The sequence below is a fragment of the Meriones unguiculatus genome, chromosome 10 (assembly GCF_030254825.1).
Source record: "Meriones unguiculatus strain TT.TT164.6M chromosome 10, Bangor_MerUng_6.1, whole genome shotgun sequence".
NCBI lineage: Eukaryota > Metazoa > Chordata > Mammalia > Rodentia > Muridae > Meriones > Meriones unguiculatus.
The window spans coordinates 99,507,378-99,533,931 of record NC_083358.1 but is presented as its reverse complement, the minus strand read 5'-3'; the positions used below and the strand labels follow the sequence as shown (position 1 = coordinate 99,533,931).

Below are 26,554 nucleotides of genomic sequence, written 5' to 3'. Positions count from 1 at the left end.
ATGTAGCAAGTACTGGGCCAGCCAGGGCTATGAAGTGAGAGCTCGTCAGGAGGGGAGGGGCATGGGAGACAAAGGAAAGAAGACTGATGGTCACAAAGTGCCTGAGCGTTTTTCTTAGCTGTGGTTCCTGTCCTCTAGTTAACCAGGATAGATACCGCGAAGTGCACAGCGTCAGTCACATTACTGGGGCCCCGAAGCTGCAGATACTCACAGTGCCCACCCTTGCCTTTTCCTGTCTCAGCCTGAAGCTACCCCCGGAGTCCCACTCCTGAGACAAAGTACTGATTTGATGAGAACCTCAAGGCAATGCTTCCGAGCAATCGAAGAGAAACAGGAATCTGAAGGTGGAATTAGCTAGTCCTGACATTTATCTGAAGCCTCAGCCTAGGCCGGAGGCTAGTTGCCTGATTCCTCTGGTCAGCATTTCAGCAGAGACTCCTTATTTCTCATCCTGTCACCCCAGAAGGATCAAGAACTCAAGCCTTCCCCTTACTGATTTAGATCAAGCGCACCTCCAGGAAGAGGCCCTGGGTTTGCTCTGGGGGGCATCACAACCTCTGCCCAGCCAACTGGAAGTGACGTAGTCTTGGTTTTCTTGTACTCTTTGCACTGTGCCGGTTAAGTTATAACCCTATTGTCACAGTGACACTTGGTTTCCCCTATTTAGAGACGATTTAAAGGGAAGGCTTCTTTCCAGTCAGAAGAGCAATCCGGGCTGGGCCTGTAGGCATCATTAGGTGGTGGCTACCAGGTTTTGGGAAGTACTTTTATTTTTTTCCTTGCCCCTCTGACTGTTGCTGGTAGCTTGCTGGGAACTGGGTGGTTTCATTCTTTCCAAGTGAGAATCTCCTACAATAAAGAGCTATGTCAGGTTGGAAAAAGCTGAAACCAGGGGCCCAGAAGAAGCTGAAGCCTGGAATGTGAAAAAAAAAAAAAATGCTCTTTTAGCATGAAGTCAAAAAAGGTGAACCAAAAATCTTTAAATACAAGTGAGTAGATCAACCCTAGTTTCAGGCTGAGAGATTGGTGGATCAGGGAGGCTTTTCCCATGAGGCCTGCCACTGGCCAGCACACTTTGAGCCCAAAAGGAAAGCTAACTTGGGCTTTTTCTTTAAAGTGGAAAGGTCCAGAGATGCCTAGAAAATCCAGGGACGCCTTCCTACTCCTCCATAGGAAGACACTGAGCAAATTGCAGATGCTGAGCACACAGATTTATTTCTTTGCTTAAACAAAATAAATAAATTAATTGGAAATTAGGACCAGCCTATCAAGAGCAAAAGAAAGAGCGAAAGGCTCTTTCTCCTCCCTCATTTTCATTATATTCTGTGTGTGTAAGAGAGGGGAGGAAGTGTTTCAGTCTGCCTCTCAGACTGGGCTGGAGTTCACTAAGCAGCCTAAGCTAGCATTAGAACTCATGGTGGTCCTCCTGCCTCAGTCTCCTCTGTACTAAGATTACAGCTGTGAGCTAGCACACCTAACGCTTGGCCCAGAGTCAGTCAAGTGGGAGATCAGGGAAACTTGACTGGTGTTTAAGAGAAACGTAGGTGTAGTGGCACACATCTGCAATCAGAGGCACTCGGTGGGCTGAGGCAGGGTGAGAGACCAGACTCTGTCAGAGCACCAGTCCCTCTCACAGAAGTGTGAACAGGTGAAGCACGCTGAAATGTTAGTGAGTTTGTCTTGGCCATTGGAGGATTTCACGAATGGGGCATCCGCAGACCGCAGGTGGCTCCGTTCTACAGGGGACAGGCAGGTGGAGAGGATGCTTTCACAAAGTCTTACAGAGAGAATGTATTTGATTGGCTGAAGTGGTAATTCTGTCGCCAGAGGCAGTTTGGCAGTTGGTTAATTGATGTTGGCAGTGGCTGTCTGGGTTAAGGGTGGGTGATTTTACAATGCTTGGCCCAGAGTCAACCAAACAATTGTTTGGCCTCCAGAGATTGTTGCTAGAGATAACAGTGTGACTCCCTAAAAACCCCACTGCCTGCCGGCTGGTGAACTGTGTGTCGTAGATTGATAGCTCTCTGGGCAGACTGTGAATGAGAATCCCGTGTTGATATCCTTGTACATATGCATACTTTCCAGGCACGTTTTCTAGAAAAAAAAAAAAAAAATCCTGCCCCTAACCACCATAAGCTGGGTAGGACAGGAGTAAGGAGCCTGGCTTAGTCAGATGCCAGCGCCATGTAATTCTCTTTGTAAACTCGAAAGTTGCTCTACAGTTCTGAAGTACGTGCAGCATGAGGGCAATGTGCATGCATGTGTATGTGTGTGTGTGAGAGAGAGAGAGATAATGCAATGGAAAGAGGTTTTCATTGCTGCTATTTTCCAACCTCACTAGCTATCACATTAGATCACAGTGGTTCTACTAACTCTGTGACCTTGGACCCACTTACTTAAACCACTGTCTGCTCTCCTCACTTGGATGTGTGGCTAATAACACTCGTGCCAGAGGCCCTTTCTTCCCGAACAAAAAAATTATTTTTGTGTGTGTGTATATGTGTGGAAGCGCATGTGTGACAGCACGCATACGCAGGCCAGAGGACAGTTTTGTGGAGGTGGTTCTCTCGATTTACCGTGTGCATTCTGGAAGCAAACTCAGGCTGTCAGGCCTGTGTGGCAAGCCCCTGTACCGGCCGAGCCATCCTGCCGGCCCCTTGTTTTGTTGCTTTTTATTTTGTCAAAATTAAAAGCCATAAAACAGAGTGACTACGATGATCCTGTTCCAGTACTTACTGATTTATCATTCTTGTTTCACTTATGATCATATCCACTTAACCCTGCCCTGATTCTCTTGAAATTTTGGAATTCAAACTATTTGTTCTATAAAAGTTTATAAAAGATGTTCTAAAAAGTATTACTTGCAACACTCAGGGAGGCAGAGGCAGGTCAGTCTGTGGGTCTGAGGCCAGCCTGGTCTACAGAGTGTGTCCAGGATAGCCGAGGCTATACAGAGAAACCCTGCCTTGAAAAACTAAAAAAAAAAAAAGAAAAGAAAAAGTATTATTTGGTATATTCTCAGTCACCTATGCACTTTACCCTTTCCTGAATCTAAAGATTAATTATATCCTTCAGAGAGAAGAATAGAATTAATGGCTCCAGCTGACACTGCAGGCTTCTTTGTACCCCTGTCCTCTCATTTCCTTAATTCATTTGCTTTTTAAAATGTGAGACAGAATATCATGTATTTCAGGCTGGCCTTGGACTTGAGATTTAGCAAAGGATGACCCTGATCCTCCTGCTTCCATCTCTGAGGTGGTGGAATTACAGTGTGTGCCATCTCTGGACAATACTGGTTGTTTTGTAGCCAGTATTGACAGAGATAAGAACTGCAATTAAAAAAAAATCAGTATTTTTATTTTCTGGGTAACATAAGACTGTAAGCCTTTATTGTCTCCTCCTGGTCTGCATGGGTCAGAAATTCAGGAGCGTAATTTTTGGATGGTTCATGTTCATGGTCTCTCACGAGGGTTGCTGGGTAAGACATCTGAAAGTTTGATCATGGCCACTACCAAGGCAACTCTGGCGTGAGTGACAACGTGATACTGGAAATTTGTTTCCTTTTCATGTGATCCCCTCTGTTGCCTGCTTGAGTCCCCATAAAATGATGGCCCGCATCCCCAAAGTAGCAGAGCAAAAGACTGGGGTGGAAGTTGTACCACCTTTTAAAGACATGTGTCGTACTTCTGCCAAATTTTGTTCGCCCTGCAGGCCAGCCCTGATTCATCCTCAGAGGGGCTCCATAAAGCCATGTATATGAAAAGACATGTATTAGACCTGGCTGCTGTCAGTCCTTGTCAACATGACATAAACCTAGACATATGTGAGATTAGGGAGTCTCTCTTGAGGAGCTGCTTCCATCGAATTGTCCTGTGGGCATGTCTTTGAGGGTGTTTTCTTGATTGCTAACTGGTGTAACGGGATCCACACTGTGGGTAGTGGCGTCCCTGGGCAGGTGGGCCTGGGCTGTGTAAGAAAAAAGTAGCTGAGCAAGCTAGGAAGAGAAGACCAGTAAGAAACATTCCTATATAATCTCTGCTTTAGTTCTTGCCTTAAGCTCCTGCCCCGGCTTCCCTCCACAACAGACTGTAATCTGTGAGCTGAAATAAACCTTTTCTTCCTTTCAGTACCTTTTGGTCAGTGCTTTGACAATAGGACCAGAGAAGCTAAGTAGGAGGGCCTGGCATGATACCCTCAAGCCACCTAAAACAAAATGAACAATTAACAGCATCAACTATCTAGGCACTGTAATGAGTTTCATGTACTATCATTTTTCAGTATATCTTATTCATTTAATCTATAGATTCTTCTTTCTGGTCTTCTTTTTGTCCACATATTTTGTTGGTTGAAAGAGAGATCAGCAATGAGGAGAAGGTAATGTAACGTAGGTAAAACCCCTATCATGAAGCAAGCTTGGCACAAGTGCTTATGCCGATTTCCTGTGAACTAGCAGAAGGTGCCCCCCTTTCTCAAGAAAAGCTGTCATTGCACAAGGCAGAAAAGCAATCTATACACCTGGCCCTTGAAGGGAAGTTTTAGTTGGCCCTAGGATGTAAGAAAGAGCACCCAGCTTAAATTTGAGAATTGAAGGTGGTTCAAGATTTCAGAGTTCCAAAGCTCGTGGTCAGAACATCAGGAATAAGGAGAAGCGGTAGCTACTCCTGCATGAAAAGTCCTCCTTGATGTGTCTCAGGTCTACTCAGAGAAGCTTTCTAGAATCCAGAGCCTCCAACCCTGGATTCTGACGGCTACACAAGTACTACTCTAGCTTGCAAGCATATGCTTCCTACGGCTGGATGCTCCACCTTGAACCACACTCCCTGGGTCTTCCCTGCAGTCTAGGACTCAAATTACTTAAGGATTTCTTTGCTGGAATTCCTCCTATCTAAATAGGAACCGTGCCTCTGAGAATGATGGGTGGCAGACAAGAGGCACAGCCTCTTGGCAAGAGAGAAAGGGCACAGTTGCTCACAAGAGCATATGCCAGTGGTGACACGTATGTGGCTTGCGTGCACCTATGAGGTGTGTACGCCAAGCAGATTTAATCAAGGAGGGGGTTTGCTTGCTGCTTTGGGCTCTGCTTCCAGCTCGGATTTTCACAGTTGCTGCAAAGGTAACATTTCATTCGTGAATGACGCCCCTCTGATGAGTGCCTCTTGCACAGGACACAACCCTGGATTCCTCTGCACAGTGGTGTCACTCAATATAACTGGGGCTTTTCTCCTTATGTAGGATAAACCCACCTTAAATTCAAATATGCGTTTCCCTTCAACAGATCCAGGGGTCCTGAGATATCCTCCCTTCTTATTATTCCAGCTGAGGGGTTCACTTCCTTCTCACCATGGAACTCTTCATTTTGCTCTCCTTCGCTCTCTTTTCAGGTAAGATATCGGTAAGGAAGACCTCTGCCTTCCAAGCCACAGTCTTCTAAGGCATCTCCATTCTCCTCTCTACTTACAGCTGCTGCTTGGTGCATGCACCAGTTTAAAGCACCTAAAGGGTTGGACGGGAGAATAAGAAGAGGTGAAACTACACTATGTTAATAGGTTTTATTGAAAGGTCCTGGGTTCTTACCTCTGATAAGGGAGTTGTGGGGAACTTGAAACCCATCGCTAAAATTAGGGCTCTGCAGTTTTTTTTTCTTTCAGTCTCTCCAATTCTCCTCCTCCTCTCCTTTTTTCCCCTCACATGATTGCACAGATATAGTCAGACATGCTTATCTCCTTTCTGCCTAAACCTAACACCAAAGATGGTACTCAGAAACTGGACTTGCCCCCAAGTGGTGTCATTTCTCAGTGTGCTCCCCTTAGACTTACGGAAGCTTTCTGAGGGTCAGCATCCTCGTCTATGAGGATCAGGAGATGTTCTTGTCTGGTAGTGATGAGAAGAAAAGGACACTTAGGACATGAATGGAGGAACGTGATACCTCCCCTAAGGAGCCCTGGAAGCAGCCTCTTGGGGGTGAGGCGTTCCCCCGACATATACTTGGAAGACTGAGAGTGATGAGCTCTGTTGTCTCATCTCTCCTCTTTGATCAGATATTGTCCCAGCCGTGGTGAAGCTGGGTGTTGCATGCGTGACTTCCTTATTATGCAATATCCTGACGTGATAAAGATGGCTACACTGAAGCTGGCAGTGGTGGTACATGCCTTTAATCCCAGCACTCAGGAGGCCAGCCTGATCTACAGAGCAAGTTCCAGGACTGGCCCACATAGAGAGATCCTGTCTTGAATAAAACAGAAACAGACAAAAAAGATGCCTATGGCTACACTGGTCTTTTATGACAAGTTTTCAGCTCCTAAAATCACTAGTCCCTTTATTTTCAGTCCTCTGCAGCTTCCTTACCCTCTTCCTTTTAGTGACTGCTAAGATAAAATAGGGAGCTAGGGATGGGGCTAAGGGTCTAGATAGCAAAGCAAACATCAAACTCTCCTTATGTCCGCATTCCACACACTCTTTGGCTAGGAGAAAATATTTTTCTCCAAGGGTTGCTGGGGTCTAAGCACATGAATTAGGACTGCCTACATTTGAGGGAGGTCTTTTTCCCTCAGTTAATTTTCTCTAGAAAAACTCACATAGAAATATCCAGAGATAAGCTTGATTAATCTAGACATCTAAATCCAATCAAACTGACATCAGCTATCACAAATCCCCAAATAAAGGTTTCTCAGAGATGGTATCATTCTGGAGACTCTTTCTGGCTTACAGATGGCTGCCTTCTTGTGTCTTCACATTGTTTTTGCTTAACTTCATCTGTTTTTAAAAATTTAAATAAGGACACCGGCCATATTGGCAGCTGGAGAGATGGTTCGGTAGCTTACAACCATCTGTAACTTCAGTTCCAGATCCTATTTTGCTCTCTGGGTACCAGGCATATCTGTGTTGCACTTAGATACATGCAGGGGAAAAAACACTTACACACATAAAGTATAACAAAGCTGTCCTAATTCTCTAATTTTAACGTAACTGCTTCTTAAAGATCCTGTGCCCCAAAGAAGTCACACCTTATTTTGTATAGGGATTAGTGTTTCAACACGTGAAGGACACACACAATTCGCTCCACAATAGTCACCAAATCCAAATGGACAAAACCCACATTCTAATTACTATCCTCTAGGGCCCAGGAGTTTCATGGTATTTCTAAGAATAATGAACAGTGTGTGTGTGTGTTTGTGTGCTCACAGATGCCATGGTCATGGATGAAAAGGTGAAGGCAGGTGTTGAGCTCGACACAGCTTCTGTTACCTGTAACTACAATGCCCACTACAAGGACCTCACCAAGTACTGGTGCCGGGGCTATTTCCGGGACGCGTGCAACATTATCGCCTTCACCCCTAACAGCACTAGCCGTGTGGCCCTGAAGGACACAGGAAGCCAACTCATCATCACTGTGTCCTGCCTGGTCAAGAAGGACACAGGCTGGTACTGGTGCGGCATCCAGAGGGACTTTGCCAGAGATGACATGGATTTCACACAGCTGATTGTGAGCGACAAGCGAGAAGGCCGGGACAGTGGTCTCTCGACTGGTAAAGAGAATGGCAAGGGGCCTTTGGGCGGTAACGGGTGTTTGCTGAGGTGGTTAAAAACTCACCGAAGAGCCCAGCTCTGGCGTGCACCCTTTTAATCCCAACACTCAGAAGGCAGAGGCAGGTGGATCTCTGGGAGTTGGAAGCCAGCCTGGTCTACATAGTGAGTTCCAAGACAGCCAGGGTTATGAAGTAAGAGCCTGTCTCAAACAAAAACTAAAACCAAAACCAGACAAAGTAGAAAACAAACACCTCATGAAGGTTGTAGCTAGCAACCGAGCTTCTTTTGCATTTTTGGAGGTAGCCTCCTAGGTACGATGGGGCTGGGGGTTAGGTAGAATTCTGTAGGAAAGAAGAGTGTGGTAGTCCTGGGTGTGCTTGTCGCTTTTCTTTCCTCGTGGAAGCCTACCTCAAAGACCTCAGAAGAGGCTGGAAAATGGGTTAGGAGTGAGATCTTTATACCGATAGCCAAGGCTTTGAAAGCTCATCCTTTCGAGTCTAGATCCTTGAAGACTGACTTCTTAAGAAGTGCCTGGGGCTGTGAAAACAGACCCAGGTTTCTTGAAACCTGGAAGCTTAAAGAATTTAATAATTAGCTGGATGGTGATGGTGCACACCTTTAATCCCAGTGCTCTGGAGGCAGAGGCAGGCTGGATCTCTGAGTTCAGGACCAGGCTGGTCTACAGTGTGAGTTCCAAGACAGTCAGAAATACACAGAGAAACCCTGTTTCAAAAAACAAAACAAAACAAAAAAAATACAGAAAAAAAAAAGAATTCAATAATTAATATAATTATATATTGTGGTCAATTTGCCAGCACCCAGTTTCACTCAAGTGGAAAGTAGTTAACCCTTGGAGGCTACTGTGCTGGAAGCAGAGGGCAAAGTCTTTGTAAGCCAAGTAACTGTGTCTTTCAGCTAAAGCTAACTCTTGGGATCTCCAGCTGTTCCTAGGCACCTTCTCTGGAGGCTGGAGAACTCTTCAGTACCTGTAAGCCCAGTCTTTCAACCAGATTGCTGTGGAAGACACTACCTATTCTCCCATTGTTCCCATTTAAAGAAGCTACGTGTTTTTCTGTCACTGTCTGGAGCCCAGTGACAGCAGAAAAACACACTGAAAGGACACATGAAAAGCCTCACACCCACCCCACCTCTCCAGTTCTGGACAGAGTTGCTCACATTTAACCTCCTGGTAACTGATTCAGCAAGCATCCCACTGAGTGGGTGGCATCCACACTGTCTGTGTTTGTGTTTTGTGTACTTCTGCCTTTTATAGCATTTCTTCAGTTTTAGGCTCAGGAGGAGTGGAGTCTTATTCAGATCGGCTCCTTTAAAAAAAACACAGAGGAAGCAATGTGGGTGTTCCCCATGGGTTGTTAGCTGCTATCAGAAGGAGCTGTGTCACTGACTGATCCACTTCTTAAAGATGGGATTGGCATCTAGTACATCAAAACTTTTCCCTCGGGAATGTCCCTGGCCTGGGATTCTAACCACAAACTGTTTCTAGTCTTTGTGAAAATCTGGAAAAGGTGCAGAGGACCCAGTGGCAGGTTGCGTGGCTTAGCAAGTGAACTGTGGGCTGGATTTCAACCCCTTCTTCTCTCCCTAGTCTTGTCCCTGTCCTAGGCATGTTTATACAATAGTTAGTGCTCATCACTGTTTTACACAAAAAGCCAACAGAGCATTGAGTCTCTGGAACGTAAAGGAAAGACAGGTGGGATGCAGCTGGAACCAAAAGAGGGGCCCCTGAACGGGCTTTATTCTCAACAGTTCCTTTCTGATTCAGACCCTTCAGGCAACAGGAACCGGAGCTGTAGGGCTTCCAAAGCTGTCCAAAAAGCAGAGGGCTCCAGGTGAGCTGGAAGCTGAGGAGGTGCCTGGTGGGGTGGGGTGGATGGGGTGGATGGGGTGGATGGGGTACGATGGGGTGGGGTGGGGTGGGGTGCAGGTGGAGTGAACCAGAAAACAATGCACACTTCTTAAAGATGGGACTGGCACCTGGTACATCAAGACTTTGTTTCCTCAGGAATGACCCTAGCCTGGGATTCTAACCGCCAACTGCTTCTAGTCTTTGTGCAAATCTGGAAAAGGTGTCACTTCCTCTGGGTGCAGAGGACCCAATTACACTTTCTACTTTTCAGCTGTGTATTGTTTCTCTGCCTAAAGCAGTATCTTCCTTGTAATGGTTTTGTTTCTTAAAAAAAAAAGACTATTTGTGTTTGAAAGTAGCAGAAAACAGCCTCTAGTTAATTTAAAAGGGGCATCGTGCTAAGGGTAGACAAGTGTCTGAAACACAGGACAGGGATGCAGGCACCAAGAACTCACTGGAATCTCATCAGGACTTTGTCGCTGTTTCTGGCTCTATTTTCCTCTGCTACTCTCATGTGTATTTCCTCCCCTTATCTTTCTATGTTACTCTTCCCCAGTTCTACTTTGTTCTTTTAAAAGTTTTATTTCTTTTTATTTTATGTGTATGAATGTGCACGTGTTTGTATCACATTTGTGGCTGGTGCCTGGGGAGTCAAGAAAACATAGTCTGAACCTCTGGAACTGAAACTGTGAGTTGCCATGTGGGTGTTGGAAACTGAACCCAGATCCTCTGTAAGAGCAGCAAATGCTCTCATGTTTTGAGAGCTCTCTTTTGAGACAGGATCTGAAAAAGTTTGTAGCTGAGGGTTTTGATCCTATATAGCTGAGGGTTGACCTTACACATCTGATCCCCCTGCTTCCTCCTGAGCAATGGGATTACAGATGTGTTACCACACACAGTCCATAAGCACCCTAGCTATATCCTCAGCTTGCATTTCTTCTCTATGTCATTTCCTCTCCCTCTCTCTTCCTCCCTCTCTCCTCCTCTCCATCTTTTTCTTTTTGCCTCAGCAGCGATATCCATTTATAGTTCCTCAGTTTGTTTCTCCCTGAGCCAAAGGAATGGCAGAAGACTGTAGTTTTCCACTCCTAGTCTCCATTTAATTACTGAGGAGGAGGGCTCACTGGCCCAGCTTGGTTAAAGGCCCATCAGATCCAAGGAATGTGTTCCAAAGAATAGTCACTCTTACAGAATGTAGCTGTCGGGAGATACTGGGGCTAGAATGGGGGTGGTGTGAGAAGAAAACCAACAGGAGTTTCCTTCCAAGAGACCTGATATCTGATGTGGTTTCTTCTAGAATATCCATTCTGATCATCTGCATACTGATTACCGGTTTGGGGATCATCTTTATAATCAGTCATTTGTCCAGGGGAAGGAGAAGCCAAAGGAATAGAGGAGGTAAGTAGCCTGGAGTCAAGGGAGGGGGAGGGGTCTGACAGGAATTAGAAAGTGTAGGGTCAAGGAGTATCTTTCACACGAGTGAATGTGACCCTCTTCCTCTTGCCTAGTCACTTAGACAGCTAGGTAGCCCACAGGCTGAGGAGTGGACACCCGCCCCTCATAGTGACAAAGGCATTGTGAGAGGTGATGGAAGGATCACCGTGGTCTTAAGTGGAAGTGGGTGCAGACAGAAAAGAGGGAAGCCAAGGAACATAGGTTCCTTATCTTTAGGACCACTTGCCTCCCCAGCACACAAGGTTTGGGTAATAGACTAACAGCCTTACTGCCCATTTGAAACATTTTGTTTCCCTGTAAAGGAGAGGGCCAAGGCTCTTGTCAAACATTGGATCTTCTGTAACCACCCCCAGCTGGGCCAGCAGCTGTAGAAAGGTCTCCTTGCGAGGGGTCTGGGAGGTCCCAAGTAGGCCCAGGGACCTCAGCCCTTAGTTTTGCATCTCTCTTTTCTCTTGGGTAGTTACTGGCAAAAGTATGACTAGAAATTCCCAAGCAAGCCAAGCTCCGTCTGTGGTCTCCATACCATTGGTAAGTTCCCTCTTTAATTCTACAGTCCTGAGTTCTCAACCCGCTTAGAACACTGTCTTCAGCTCTCCGCCTGGGATGCAGGCGGCTCCTACCATTTGGAAAGTTCTCTCGATCACCATGTGGTGATTCTGCTGAGTCCTGAAGCCTTTGCCGAACCGAAAGAACACAAGAGCACCTCTGCCTAGCCGAGGTCATGCTTGTTTGTTTTTGCCTTTTTATGATAACCATAAAAACAGGTTGGACAATGAAGAGACTGTAGGCATAATTACAAAAACAGATTCCAGTCACTCTGGGTTTGGAAAGACAGAAAAACAACATTTTGGAGAAACAATGCTTAAGATAAAACAAACAAACAAACAGAAACCCATCACCAGCCACCAAATCTCAGTAGCGTCCAAACAATGAAGCACCTGTTAGTGACCCACGAGAGGCCAGTGCCAGGAGGACCAGAGATGTTAAGATAAGGCCTTAAGTTGGGCGTGGTGGCGCATGCCTGTAATCCCCGCACTCGGAGCGGCAGAGGCAGACAGAACTCTGGGAGTTCAAGTCCAACCTGGTCTACCAAGCGAGTCCAGGATGGCCAAGGCAACACAGAGAAACCCTGTCTCCAACAAACAAACAAAAAACAAACAAACAGACAAGCTATAAGAGCCCAGGCTGCTCCTGTGAGGCTTGGATCTCATACAGACGCAGAGCAAGCTTTCTAAGAGGGTAAAGGAGTGGCTCTCACAGCATTCTTGCCTTTTTGCCATTTAAAAGCATTGGGAGTAGTGGAGGTGAGGGATAGGCACAGGGCAGCACCCCTGAGGGCTTCTTTAGTTCTACTCTCTCTCGGATACAACTGCAGTTAATATTTCTTTCGGAAACTGATTATCGCTTCTTTAAGATATGAACCTGGGCACATTTTTCTTTCCCAAGCCAGTCTCTCTCTTTGTTGAATGCCCTGTTCCTGTCCTCCACTAAGTTTTCTATCCATCCATTCATCTATGCATCCTTTGTTTTGCAAACTAGGAGCATGCTAGGTGCTGAGATAAGACAAGCAACATAGATAGCGTCTGTCTTTGTGGCGCTTATGATGTAAAATAGAAAAATAGTTGGGCAGCTGTAGTACACCCAGAAGCCAGGCAGAAGGATCTCAAGTTCGAGGCCAGCTTGGACTACACAGTGAGTTCTGGACCTACCTAGAGTACAGAGTGAGATTCGTGTGTTATGGTGTGGTGGAGGAACGTAAGCAACCACACATAAACACAGATGTAAGCCTGTCAAGTAGAATATGTGAAGGTGATGTGATGCTATAGACTCGGAGACGATAGAATCTAATGTTGTTCTCTTTAGCAAGGAGCCAGCAACCTGTGTTAGCCATGGCCTGTTTCCTCACACTTGGGCAAACTTAACAGCCTCAACTAAAGTTCCTTCTAGTTTTACCATCCTTGGGCCCTGAAGCCCAGACGCATTTATATCACCAAAATTCAGTGGGAGAAGGGCAAGCTCCAGGTACCAAGCTCTCCTACAGCTGACTGGCAAATCCTGCTCGGATGGCATCGAACTCCAGCCCTGAAAACAAATGTTGGTGTTTTCAAGGGCAGTAAGATGGTTCAAGAGGTGCTTGCCACCAATCCTGATGACCCGAGTTTAATGCCCTGGGCTCCAACGTCAGAGAGAACCACTGACTTCTTCCACATGTCTGCTGTGGTACACACATCATAGCACTCGTGTCCTCCACCACCCACACACAGACACACAGACAGACAGACAGACAGAGAATTTTAAAAAAAGCAACCCAAACTTGGACGTTTTATTTCCAGGAAGCTTAGGAGTGCCAGCAGTTGCTCCTACAGCACTCCTTGCCTTTTACCATCTAGAAGCTTTGGGATCTGTGGAGGTTGGGGATGCTTAGCTTTGTCTGAAAGAACCCCTGGGGACTATGGGAATGTAGTCTTCAATTTAGAAGAGAGGAAAATAGGCTCAGAAAAGTGAAGTGTGCGGCTTTTTGGTGACAAACCCTCGGGCAGGAGCCTCCAACTCAGTTTTCCTTTTCTATTTCCCAACAAAGTAGGCAATGAGTCGAAGTTCTATCCATGTGTTCTGACTCAAGGAAATGGCTCGGACTGGACACGTGTGACTGAAAATTTCTTTCATTTAGCTCCTAAATCAAGTGATAGCATTACGACAGCATCTCCATGACAACTGGCCTGCATCTCGCAGACCGATTCTGACCTTTCAAGATCTCTCAAAGGCCGCCTGACCTTCAGCAATCTTTTGTGGCAAGGTGACCACAGCGGTGCTTAGAAGAGCTTTGATAGACCGTGGCAATCAAAGCTGCCATTGAACATTATCTCCAGACCTTAGCTCTCATACATTAAATTAGATTAGCGAAGAAGAGATACAAAATCTGGGGCAAGGGGGAAAGACTTGTATTTTATTTATCAGCCAATAAATATCTGAATACTGTTGAAAGAGCCCCCAGGTATGATTGACTTCTCCTGGGTTGTCATCACAGGAAAAGTTTTGGTTGACATGTTCCTAAAAAGCATAATATGCCAATGCATTTCTGAATTAGTATTAAACGCTGTTTTATCCAAAAAACAGGAGACAGATTGAGTCTGTGGTTCTCATATTCTCTCGGTGAAAAGACTGTGGACCCCAAAGCACATCCTCAATGGGAAACTGCCACCAAAGTGAGCGGGTGCTGCTTCTGACCAGTGAGCAAGCAATAGGTCACAAGTGACCAGTGTTTTCAAATCAGGAAACACAAGGCAAGAATGAGGCACCATCATCCGTGGGAGCAAACAGGGTTATATCGTCATTGGCGCCGGATTCCCACTTCCCCACGTGCTTCCCTGCAACCTGCAACCCTCCCCCACATGGTGTCCTTCCTGTTTCACCACTGCCTTCGCTGCTATTCTGTGGCAGAAGTGCACGTTCATGTGTGTACCTGGGGAGGCTGGAGGATAACCTCAGATGTCACTCCTCAGGAGATGCCCATCTTGTATGCGGCAGGGCCCCTCCTTGGCTAGCTGAATAACGAGACCAGGGGTCCTCCTGTCTCCACCTCTCCAGCACGGTGATTACAAGCATGCCCCACCATGCCCCACATTTTTCCATGGGTCCTGGGGATCAAAGCCAGATTCTTGTTTCTGCAAGGCAAAGCCCTTCACGGATGGAGGCATTTCCCTAGTCCCAGAAGCCCACAGTTTGATATGCCATGGTCCCTTCTAATGGGATGTAGGTCCAGCCTCAGCCTCAAAACAGAATCCTCAAGTGGTCCCTTGGTCTAAACAGGGCTGGGTGCAGATTGGGTGTTGACTGGATTCTGTATATATCTTATCAGGTTAGATCAGGACTCTTTCAGACTCTTTGATGAGCATAGTTCAGCCTTTGCCCTAACTTCTTTCTATAGGGAGGGGACTCCAAGACCCCCAGCAGCCGAAGAAAAAAGGTCAAGGGTCTGGATATCATACCTGCAATGCTTCCTTGCAGCCTTTCTCCTTTTTTGAGTCTCAAAACCAAATTTAAAAAATTAAAAATCTCTCCCTCTGCTATTGACTAGTCCCAGTCTTGCCCAGTGGCCATGGATTATATTTATACATGGTTAACTTATCAGGTATTAGTCTCTTAGAAAAAACTGTTTCTCAGCAGCAAACAATTGCCAATAGCTTTTTAGGGGATTGTGTGCCCAACTCACCTCTCCACGGTTAGGTTTGCACAGGTCTTAAGAATGCTATCACAATAGCTATGAGCTTGTGTATGTGTGTGTGTGTGTGTGTGTGTATAGTATGTATGTACACATGTACATAGATACATGTCCAGCATGTGAGTCCTAGGGATCAAACTCCAGGTAGTCAGGTTTGGTAGTAAACGTCCTTATTTACCTCACTACCCTTCACATTAATTTTATAAAATTTTCTTCTTGTTTAGCACTTACATTTTAGAGTAAACTTACCTACTTAAAAAATCTTATTGATTTTTCAATGGGCAGTTTATATGATTATATAATTGTCCCTTTGTTTTGGGGATAAAGAAACATGTTTAATCTCTACCTTTGGCTCTCAGCCAAGGTTGTCACATACACACACACACACACACACACACATCTCTAAAGCCATACAAAGGAGAGAGAAACCCACATTTTAGCACCATTTTGTACAATATGGAGTAGTCTGTGTTGACTTAGAATTCTGGTCTTTACTTCTGGAGAAGATAATGGGGCGGAGTGCTAACTGGTGAAGAAGGGCTGACTCTGCAGGAGGAGCTGCCATTATTTGAAAACCCTCGACTGTTCGTTAGGTTGGCTCCTCCCTGGTTATCATCAGTGAGTTGCTTTATTAGTGAGCGCTGTCCCTCTTTGGAAAGGTTCAGGGGAGTCCCTCAAGGGGCCGCCACTGCTGAGAGCACCAGCAGCCTTTTCTCTGGTGGGGAAACTAAGTAACCATTGGTCCTTGTGACTAATGGCAGCACCGCCACATCAAGCCCAAACCACTCCGACTGCAGTTTTACATAGGCTGTGGCCCTAAGTTCGTAGAAAACAACAAAGACAAACATCTGAAACAAAACCATAAAGCAACGTGGAGCTGAGCTGAAGTCCTGCATTGTCACTGGAGAGGCAGGGACGGGTCTGCCACCTTAATCTGAGAATAGACAATGGAGTCCAGGCCTGTGGAGTGGTTTCTGCTCAAGTCATTGCTGTTTTCTTCCGAGGGCTTGAAAGTCATGCTGGCATAGGTAAGTGACTCTTTTGATATAGATGAAAGCTTTTAAGGAGAAAGAGGAGAAATAGTGAATCTCATTTGTAGCGAACAGTGTGTGTCTCTTTAAAAGCGATCTGAAATTCTCCCTGAGTGGGGATGCAAGGAGCAAACGAGCCACTTGCCCAGAACCCAGAAAGCGACACCAACATTTCAGTCAGCAATCCAGGATGTAGAGGACACAAAATAAAACAACTCCCTTCAAATAATTTGGTATGCCATTTCATCACACTCAGTTCCCCTCCTACCTTGGCAGGAGGCTCTGAGTGAGGGTCCTGGGCCTGGGCTCTGGAGTAACCTGAAAGAAGAGGGTTGTCTGTCACCAGGGGTCCTGGAGGAGTGGGGAGCCTCTCCCTCAGTTTTGGGTGAAGGTTAGTGGGTAAAGGTATGTGGGTGTAGGACAGCAAGGAAGAGCAGGGAAAGGCCTTGAGGTGGATCTGTGAAGAGGGCAGACTGAGCAGACCTCTCTCCACTTTCCCAGTACTCATTACTCATGTTGTTCTCGGCGACAGCAAGAGAAGCCTTGTTTAACAGGCCACTCACATTTTCTGTAGCTCTTGACGAAGATGAAGACAAGGGCTGCGAGCAGCAGTGTCAGCAGAGCCCCAGCAAAAAAGGCCAAGATTAAATACTCCTTTCTGTTTGGCAAAGAACGGGAGTAGATGAGCTACTGGCAGGGGCCCTTCTGGAAAGCCGTGTGATTCGACTCTTACTTAGGCTGTCCCCTGGTCTGATGGACCTGCTCCCGCCCACTGCTTGGGAAGAGACATTTTGCTTTTGGGTTCCAGAGGCATTTGAGACTTTCTCCCAGTCCTGTCCCCAACATTCCACACCTGAACTCCATGTAAGGAGGGATTCAGGATCTCTCAAATCTTGAGCAATGCTGATTTCATACACCTGTAACCCAGCACTTGGGAAACTGAGGCAGGAAGATTGTGGCAAGTTGGAAGCCAAGCCTGGCCTATGCTCAAGCCCCACAACCTGCCCTGCAAACAGAACAGAACAGAATATACTCCTAAGACCAAACCCTGAGTTCTTTCACTGTTCCTGGTCTCTTCTGCCACTCAGATTGCCTTTTCTAAAGCCCCAAGACAAAATGGTCAACAAAAACCCCAATACCACATGGCCTGGATAAAATGTGTTCCTTTACTTGTAGAAACCGGGTGCAGGGCTGGGCACTGGGGCTGCCGTAGAAATTGTGCCTGCAGAGAACATGGAAGTTATCAGTTTGGGGGCGGTGGAGGGGGGGTTCAGTGTCTCTGACCTCTTCCTCCCATCCCTCCAGGATAAGACTCCAAGCACCATTACTATGCATGGGGACTTGCAAGTTGGCTACAATTCTGCCAAGGGGAGAACAGTGAGTCTTTTTGCCAGTGCTGGGCAAGTGAACCTAGGACCTTTTGTATACCGTGGCAAACCCTCTACCACTGAGATACACCCATCTGACTGAGACCTTTAAAATGAGAAGTAGCACTGTATTTGAAACGGCATGCAAACTAAAGAAGCAGAGGTTTTGTGGGAAGCCCTGGGAAGATATGGTTCTTTTGACCCCAGGTACTTCCATAGTGTCTTGTGATTGCCCGTGTGTGTGTGTGTGTGTGTGTGTGTACATGTGTATTTTCCAGTGCCTAATCCACAGGGAGGGGAACAAGAAGAAACATGAACTGGATTTTTATAAACTCCCAGCTGATCTTCTCAGTTCGGAGGGCCAGTCAGGGCTTTCTGATTCCTTTTTCTATTCCTGGGGCACTGACTCTTGCATTATGGTAAACTTGAATTGGTTTAGCTCTTGAAATGCTCTAGCCAACACTGTCTCCCATGGGGCTTTCAACACAACCCTCCTTTTACCACTAGTTCACAGTAAGGGAAGTGATTTTTGAACTCACTGATTCTTGGTTTAGGTGTGGAGGAAGCAGATCCCATGCTGTCTTCTCCTGAGAATAAAACAGGTACTTTTTAGCTTGGTCTGGAGGCTGGGCCCGGCAGCTCACTCACTCGGGGGGAGGGGGGTTTAGAATGGGCTAATCCCACCCTGGAGGTGCAGAGGTGTGCTCTTGGTGCTTTGGACATGTTCAATGACCGGAGAAGTTTCATCTGAACCCTTCAGCCTAGCATTACACAATGCCTTTAGAGATAATCAGCAGCTGGGTGTGGACACATAAGTCTAATCCCAGCACCGGGGAGGTAGGAGAAGAAGGATCAGGAGTTGGTCAACTTTGACTATGCAGTATATTCCAAGTTAGCCCAGGTAACATGAGACTCTGTCACAAAACAAAACAAAACAAACAAAAGCAAGGGGCTGGAGAGATTATGGATCAGTGGTTAAGAACACTTGTTCCTCTTCTAGACCAGGGTTCAGTTCCCAGTACCTACGTGGTGGCTCACAGCTATCTATAACTCCAGTTCCAGGGGATCTGACACCATCTCCTGGCCTGCACCAGTTCTGCATGCCTCTATACATATAGGCAGGCAAACACTCATGCACATAAATAAGAAAAAATAAGAACAAAACCAAGAAAACTACTAGCTGTTAGGTTATATAAGATCCAGTCTCTCCATCTCAGTCTTTCAATCTTTCAGTCTCTCTCTCAATTAACCAAAAATACAAAGCAAAAATCCAGTACTTGGAGGCCACCAACCCAGTACTTTGGTGCACCTAGTGACTCCTCCATTGCAACACAGAATGACATACAGTGCTTCTTTATGATAGATGCTGGCTTTTCAGACATGTATGCATGCCACTGAACAGTCTTGAGGTATTATTAAAATTAATGCAAAGATGAGGCTGGAGAGATGTCTCAGCGGTTGAAAGTGCTTGTTGCTCTTTCAGAGGACCCAGGCATGATTCCCAGCACTCACATGACAGCTCACAAACATCTGTTAACTCCAATTCCAAGGGCAAGACACCCTCTTCTGCTCTCTTTGGGCACCAGACAAGCATGTGGTACACAGCAGTACATTCAGGAAAAACACAGAAACTATAAAGCACCTAAAGGCAGGAAAGTAATGGACTCCTAGGCACATTCCTACCTGCGTGGATTCCTTTTAGCCACACGCCATGTGCTTTATCAAAAGCTGCTTGAAACACCACATCCCAGAGAGCTCCATATCTCTTTTCTGCCCAGCATTGTATGTTCATTCTTGCACACTTCTAAAACCCTTGTAGAATATTTTTAGTGGTGATAGGCCTTTCCTAACAGTAACCCCCCCTGCCCACTTAGCAGGAGATACTCTGTATGCTATTGTGTAGGTGTCAAAGGCCCATGACAGCCCCAAACTCTTCACAGTATAGATCACGTCTTTTCTCATACATGGCATACCTGTAAAGTTTACTTCATAAAGTAGCACAGAAAGAGACTGGTTAAAAAACTAAAATAGAGCAACCACAGCAGTAAACCATGATAAAAGATATTAAAAAAAAGTAAGTGTTTATTTCTGGAAGATCTCCTCCGTTTTTGGTTTTTTTGTTTTGTTTTGTTTTTCAAATAATAGTTGAGCAGAAAGAACTGAAACTGCAAGCAAACCCATGTGAAAGCATGCTTCCCAGTACAGATGGGACCAGGCTTTCTTAACCACTTCTTTGCTTCTACAAATGGTTTCCAACATGTTTGACAACTAGCAATGAAACAGGTACTTTTATGTATAAAATTTCAGTTACAACCCTGGTTACTTTTTTGGTGGCCACAATTTTAATTCATATTTAGCCAAACTTATGATAAAAAATGGGGCTCTACAATTTCTGCTGAATCTTAAGATGATTTGCTTAGACAGAAAATGCCATTAATGGCTCACAAGTTTTAATTAGTCTTTATAAATGAATCTCCCAATCCATAGATATAGGGGAAGACTTTGAGAAAAATTCCTGTTCCTAAGTGTCATTAAAAGGGTAGCAAGGCAACGTTATAATTCACCTCACCATTCAGTAAATAATTTCATAGCTGCCACAGTCAGAACAAAAGGAAAGTGCTGACAAGAAAATTTGATGGGAAGTCTGAACTATGGAGAACAGGACAACCATGGTCCATGCAGAATCATTAGGGGTAAAGATTTTTCTACTACTCTTTGGTTCTTTTTGAAATTTATGTTGGCCATATGAGTTGGTACACACTTTTAATCCCAGCACTTGAGAGGCAGGAGCAACTGATGTCTGTGAGTTTGAGATCAGCCTGGTCTACATAGTAAGTTCCAGGCCAGGCCTATGTATAGTGAAAACTTGTCTCAAAATAAGATATCCAGTGATATTCATTGCAGAACATCATTAAATATTGGTATATTTTGTTGTATTTTATTACAGTATATATTTACATGTTCTATAAAATATATATTTAAAATATTGAGATGTATTCTTCCTGAGGAGCATGAATTTCCACTAGACCTTACATTCAGAGGTACTGATAACCTTCTGCTTTTGTAGCAGCAGCTCTCTACGAACAGACGATGCGAAGAAATGTTACCACATAAAAGTCCTCGGCCACCCTACCTGACAGAGTAAGTTAGACAACAACACCGCAGAGACACGGCTACTTACAAATCCAGGTGACAAAACTCAACAAACATATTTACCTTCAAAGACAATTCGGCCTGGTGTGGTGGCACTCACTTGAGAGGCTGAGGCAGGAGAATTGTCATGAGGTCAAGGCTAGCCAGGATTACATAGGCTCTGTTTCAAAAATCCAAAAGGAGTATGGCATTGTGAGCTAACATCTTTTTTTTTTAATCCCAGCATTTGGCAGAGGCAGGCAGATCCCTTTAAGTTCAAGGACAGGCTGAGTTCTAGGCCAGCCGGGGCTACATAGTGAGACCTTGTAACAAAACAAAACAAAACAAAACAAAACAAAACAAAACAAAACAAAAAACTCAATCAAAATAAGGGCAGTGAGATGGCTCAGCCGGGACAGGCACATACCCCACAGCTCTGGAAACCTGAGTTTTTAAGATCCCATGTAAATGTGGAAGGAGAGAACTGACTTGAAAAGTTGTTTGTATACACACACACACACACACTCTCTCTCTCTCTTTTTTAATCACAATAGAAAATAATCATCCAAACATTTGACAGAAGCACCAGAAATAGTGCTGTTTGCAGTTTGATGGGGCATGAAGGACTATTACCCGTCACTATGAGACCTGTGCTACACAGCCATTCAAATGCGATCTTTCCCTGACCAAATAGGAAAAACACATCAGAAACCACTAAATAAACAAAGTGTCCTCTGATGAACAATTACTTAGTCTGGATCAGAAGAGTCTTTAATTTACCTTTCCAGAAAAACTCCAGTCATACGATGCAGCTGTCGAAGACTAACGTTTTCACTCGATCCTGTTCCTGGTCTTGGTTTTCAGAAATGATGAAACGAAGTTTACTCCCACAGTTACTGGCCAGCAAGCTGTGTTGCAAAGATATGCTTAAGCTTCAAGACGCAGACTTCCTCTTTGAGGAATTCCTTTGGCTTTGCTCTCTTTAGATTGGGTCTCTTCTCACAGATGCTAGGCAGGCCTCAAACCGTTATGGATGACATTGCCTTTCTGATCTTACTGCCTCCACCTCCTGAATGCTTGGATTACAGGATGAACTGCCATTCCTGGTTTATGTTGTACTGGGATTAAACAGATCTTCATGCATGCTAGGCAAGCACTCTACCAATAGAGCCATTTCCTCAGCCCAGTGCTACATTTCTACAGACCACATAAGCCACGGGAGTTGCTTGCATTCATTTTCACACATGAATGCCAGAACATAGCATAGAGGAAGCTTTATTTCTAGTGAAGAGTTTATTATTTAACTTCCCTGAAGCTACTGATACCAGCCAGACATCAACATCATCAAAGACTTTATAACTGCTTCTGGTTTGATTAAGGAGATGACGCTGATATAGAAAAATGAAAAGCTAAATGTCAAAATTGAACTATAGGCTCAAAACTGAAGTATGTTCACTGAAATACCATTGGGGAGGCAAGAAGATTCATTTATTTATAAGCATTTAACAGTAACATAGTATGACTAAACTCACTCATCAGTGAGAAACCATAGACTACCCAAGGATTGGTGGCTGGGATTAATTAGGCAATATATTTGGGATCTTAACATGATCAGGAGTGGGTGCTGGTAGGAGAGGAGGCAGTAAAGAGTAAACACAGAGGGGCTAGAGCCGGAGTATGGAGGTCTGTAAATTCAAGCAAGATGTATGCAGTTATTAGGTTTCCTTGTGTGAAGATGAGACTATATTCACACAAACCTAGATGGTATGTACCACTTACTAGGTATGGCCTCCAGATGCAATCAAGAGAGTGTGGTGGGGGTGGTGTATATCTATGAATCTTGCTCTCAGGAGGCTAAGACAGGAGGATCTCTAAGCTTGAAGGCCTGGGCTACATAGCCAGCCCTTTTTGGAGAGGAGAGGGGACAGGTTTGATAAACGTGAGATGATTGGGGTTGCTACCAGAACAAAGCAGCACACTATTCTAGAGTAAACTTTCTAAGCAGGCATACAGTCTGAAATGGTGGCCAACGCTTTAGTATTGTAAGCCAGTTATCATTTTCAAGTCCTGTGCATTGTGTCAGTTGTATGTGCTATACCTTTGAAGTAGGTTTGTTTACCCTGACATTACTGCAAACATGTAAGTAATGTTCTGAAGTATGACATTACCATAGCCAATGTTACTGGAAGAAAGGAATTTTCAGCCCCATTAAAAATCTATGGGACCACGTAATCTATGAGAACTAATGTTGGCTATCATATGCTATGCGACTGTATTTAACATTTATAAAAGAAAAATGCATAGAAGATTAAATTTTTTTACATGTATAGATGTTTTGCCTACATAGATGTCTGCGTAGCATATGCATACAGGGTAAGTGAGTAAGTAAGTAAGTAGCCGTGTCTCTGCGGTGTTGTTGTCTAACTTACTCTGTCAGGTAGGGTGGCCGAGGATTTTTACGTGGTAACATTTCTTCGCATCGTCTGTTCGTAGAGAGCTGCTGCTACAAAAGCAGAAGGTTATCAGTACCTCTGAATGTAAGGTCTAGTGGAAATTCATGCTCCTCAGGAAGAATACATCTCAATATTTTAAATATATATTTTATAGAACATGTAAATATATACTGTAATAAAATACAACAAAATATACCAATATTTTATGATGTTCTGCAATGAATATCACTGGCTATTTTATTTTGAGACAAGTTTTCACTATACATAGGCCTGGCCTGGAACTCAGGCCAGGCTGATCTCAAACTCACAGACATCAGTTGCTCCTGCCTCTCAAGTACTGGGATTAAAAGTGTGTACCACCTCATATAGCCAACATAAATTTCAAAAAGAACCAAAGAGTAATAGAGCCACTGGAGCTGAAGTTATGAACAGTTGTAAGCCATCATAGGGTTGGTGGGAATTGAATGACAGTTGTGAGTTACCATATGGTTACTCACAATTGAATTGAATGACAGTTGTGAGTTACTTATATGAACCTGGGTCCCTGGAAGAGTAGTCATTGCTCCTAACTGCTTAGACATTTCTGCACCCCAAGAGTTTTAAAATGTGTCTTTGTTGCGTATTTTATACACACATACTGTTAGGATTGTGCAGCGAAGTTACACAGAGGGTTCATAAATCACACTGCATGATTTGGTTCCACATGGGAGGTTTTGTTAAGGGAAGGGGATCACAGAGATCGTCTCTGGGTAGGGTAGGAGAGAAAAAGAGAGAGGAGGTCACTCTTATCAGGTGACCCAGAGCATGCGCAGGTAGTTTCAGGTGGTCCACAGGTGGTCTGTAGGTGGCCTCACAGATGCCTGATGTCCCGTTTGTCAGGGCCTTTGGGGCTGGCCGTAGAGAAGCCTGCTTACAGATTCCAACATTTTTGTTTTATTAAAAAGTGAGGATCTAGGAAGGAGGTGATGGTGGGGAGGGCATAAGGGCGACTTTTGCTCTTCAAGCCAGTTCCTGCTGATTAGGAGCATTGTCATTCTCAGGGTATAGCTGGTCTCCACCATCAGGGTTGACTGAAAGGTCATTGTCATCCTGTTCTGTGGGTAGGGGCTGATAATCCTGTAAGAGTAACTGATTAATGTTTTGGGGAGAGAATTTTTGCATTTGTTGAAGGAATGTAGAGAAGAAATTAATAAAGCAGGGTGCAAAAAGCAAAAGCAGAAAGATGAGCAGAAGAGGTGTGAGGAAGGGCAGAATACATTTCCATATGGGGTTCTCGAAGGCCCAAGAGCTAGAGGCCTTGAGCTGTTCCCTGTGCTTTTGTAGATGTGTTTGGAGTTGTTGGATTTTGTCTTTTACTATACCCGATTGGTTGACATTAAAAACAGCATTCCTCCTGGGGGAAGATGCAAAGGCCACTTTCTTTAGCTGTGAGGAGATCCTCGCTGGTTTTGAAGTACTACTGCTGCCAGTGAGTCAATCCATCCTTAGAGAGTTGGTATTGTCTTAGTCACTTGCTGAGATCCTCGATGAACTGGGAAGAAAGCTGATAATACGAAGTTAGGGAACTAGCTAGTCCTGCTGTCCCCAGTCCTAACAGCTGCCATGATTCCTGCAACAGCCAAGAGGGGCAAGATTTGAATTGCCCTCGTATCCTGCTGGGCAGCTATTGAGTCCACGACAGGGATTGGTAGGGGCTCCTTTTCATTTATTACCCCCACCTAGGGGAAGAGGAACACCAGCGTGCCAAGTCCTGACCAACCAGTAGGCAGACGATGGTAGACCTGAGTGCCACAAAGAATGGAGGTATTATTAGCAGTAGGGCATTGGGGTTGAGATGAGGTATCAAGAATTATAGTTTTATTACAGTTTAAGGAACTTAGAATTCCTACAGAGTATGTCCCAGATGCCTTGAAACAGCTTGTCATGCCAAAGAGGGTGATATGAAAAAGTAAAGGGTTGTGACAACATTAGAGTCAGGGCAGTTAGTGAATGGTGAAGTAAGGTTACTTGACAGAGTCACCAGAGAAGCTGTCAGAAATATTTTGCCATGTGGGACACACAGCCATCAAACTTTAAAAAGGCCCGGTTGGGTCACATTAAGGAGCTTGTAGGCTGAGGTCAGAGTCTGAAGTAGGAGACAAAATGACAGGTTTGTGTTATTTAGGAGAGGGGATGTCAGAGAGTATTAGAGGAGTATTTAATTACCTTCTCTACTTCTCCCATCCCCAGGGATTGGGTAATTGGGACTTATTTTCTTTGGATATGGATGGTATTGGTAAACTGGGTGTATAGCAGTGGTAGAGTTTTCCAGTGATGCCTGTTTCCCATCTGGGATGCCAAGGGTCTCAGATGTATAAGTAGAGAGTCTTTTTATACAGGTGAAGGAGCTTCTTCTGTGCTAGTGTATGGATTTGGCAAGACAAGTATGGGTAGCCTACATATCTCTCTGGCCATTTTTTGCAATACTCTTTTGTTTGATCAAAGAGGAAGCAAACAAAAATTCTATCAAATAAGAGAGGAGTGATAGATGTTGGGGTGATGGCTATTTCAATTGGCTCCTGACAGCCTCCCATAAAGCAATTTCCCAACCCTATTTGGAGAGACTGTTTATTATCAATGATGGTTTCTTGAACCTCAAATCTCCATATGTAGGGATTACCTTGGACAGAAACAGGCAAGAGGGAGAGGAGGAAAAATAGATATCCAATCTAGTAGGGTCGAACAAAGCTGCTGTAGCGAGGCCTCATTTCTCTGGGACTGGAGGCAAGGTAGTTGATCTCGGCATCTTCTGGAGCTTGAAGGAGCAGGGTCCTGTTGGAGTTACTATGTAGGAGGGGGCATTATCTTGAATGGGGGAGGGATAAAAGACTTGACGTGAGATAGATGAATCCAGTGAGGGAAGCCCTCAAGCTTAGCAGCTGTGGGGGTCACAAGAATCACTGAAATTTAGCATAAAGAGATGAGAGGCTTTTTTTGTCTGGAGGGGAGAGAAGGACCTGGTCCCCAATGTTAATAGGAGATGGACAAGGGTTAGTGGGTGGCTGTGGTAAACAGTGGGCTCAAAGTTCCATAAAAGAGAATGGAGATGACAGAGTAAGGGAATAAGTAGGTGGTCAGGGAGAGGCGATGATTTAGCTGAATGACCAGGAGTTAGGACTGGTCTTCCATACATGAGCTCAAAGAGTGAAATAGACAGAGGTTTTTTTTTGGGGAGGGAGCTCATAGCCTGAAAAGGGCCAGGGGGAGAAGTTTTACCCATTTGAGGTGAAGTTCTTGTGATAGTTTAACAAGAGTATTTTTTAAGGATCAGTTAGTTCATTCTACCTTTCCTGAAGACTGGGGATGGTATGGGATATGAAAATACCAAGGAATATTAAGGGCTTTAGATAAGGTCTGAGAAACCTGAGAAGTTAACTCAGGACCATTGTCTGACTGGAGGGAGGTGGGGATTCCAAAACGTGAGATAATCTCATGGAGAAGACCAGAAACTGAGCTCTTTT

At 44.8% G+C, this 26,554-nt stretch overlaps 2 protein-coding genes across 4 annotated transcripts; one reads left to right on the top strand and one right to left on the bottom strand.

The window, feature by feature from the left end:
* Positions 1-5,192: 5,192 nt before the first annotated feature.
* Tmigd3 (transmembrane and immunoglobulin domain containing 3) lies at positions 5,193-13,630 on the top strand. Its single transcript, XM_021658775.2, has 6 exons — positions 5,193-5,381; positions 7,185-7,526; positions 9,311-9,377; positions 10,692-10,792; positions 11,310-11,377; positions 13,431-13,630. The coding sequence occupies exons 1-6, from the start codon at positions 5,342-5,344 to the stop codon at positions 13,431-13,433; spliced, it is 621 nt and encodes a 206-aa protein (XP_021514450.1). The 5' UTR covers positions 5,193-5,341; the 3' UTR covers positions 13,434-13,630.
* A 140-nt stretch (positions 13,631-13,770) lies between these two features.
* Positions 13,771-23,221, bottom strand: C10H1orf162 (chromosome 10 C1orf162 homolog). Of its 3 annotated transcripts, none has more exons than XM_060392926.1 (7): positions 21,382-23,221; positions 20,686-20,782; positions 18,009-18,056; positions 17,273-17,324; positions 16,666-16,760; positions 16,371-16,420; positions 13,771-16,128 (listed from the first exon to the last, which is right to left on the bottom strand). In XM_060392926.1, exons 3-7 carry the CDS (start codon positions 18,043-18,045, stop codon positions 15,970-15,972), a joined length of 393 nt encoding a protein of 130 aa, XP_060248909.1. In that variant the 5' UTR covers positions 18,046-18,056; positions 20,686-20,782; positions 21,382-23,221; the 3' UTR covers positions 13,771-15,969. The 3 variants fall into 3 exon arrangements, with proteins under 3 accessions (XP_060248909.1, XP_060248908.1, XP_021514451.1); XM_060392925.1 differs by having other exon boundaries at positions 20,686-20,730; XM_021658776.2 differs by lacking the exon at positions 20,686-20,782 and having other exon boundaries at positions 21,382-23,217.
* Positions 23,222-26,554: the final 3,333 nt, after the last annotated feature.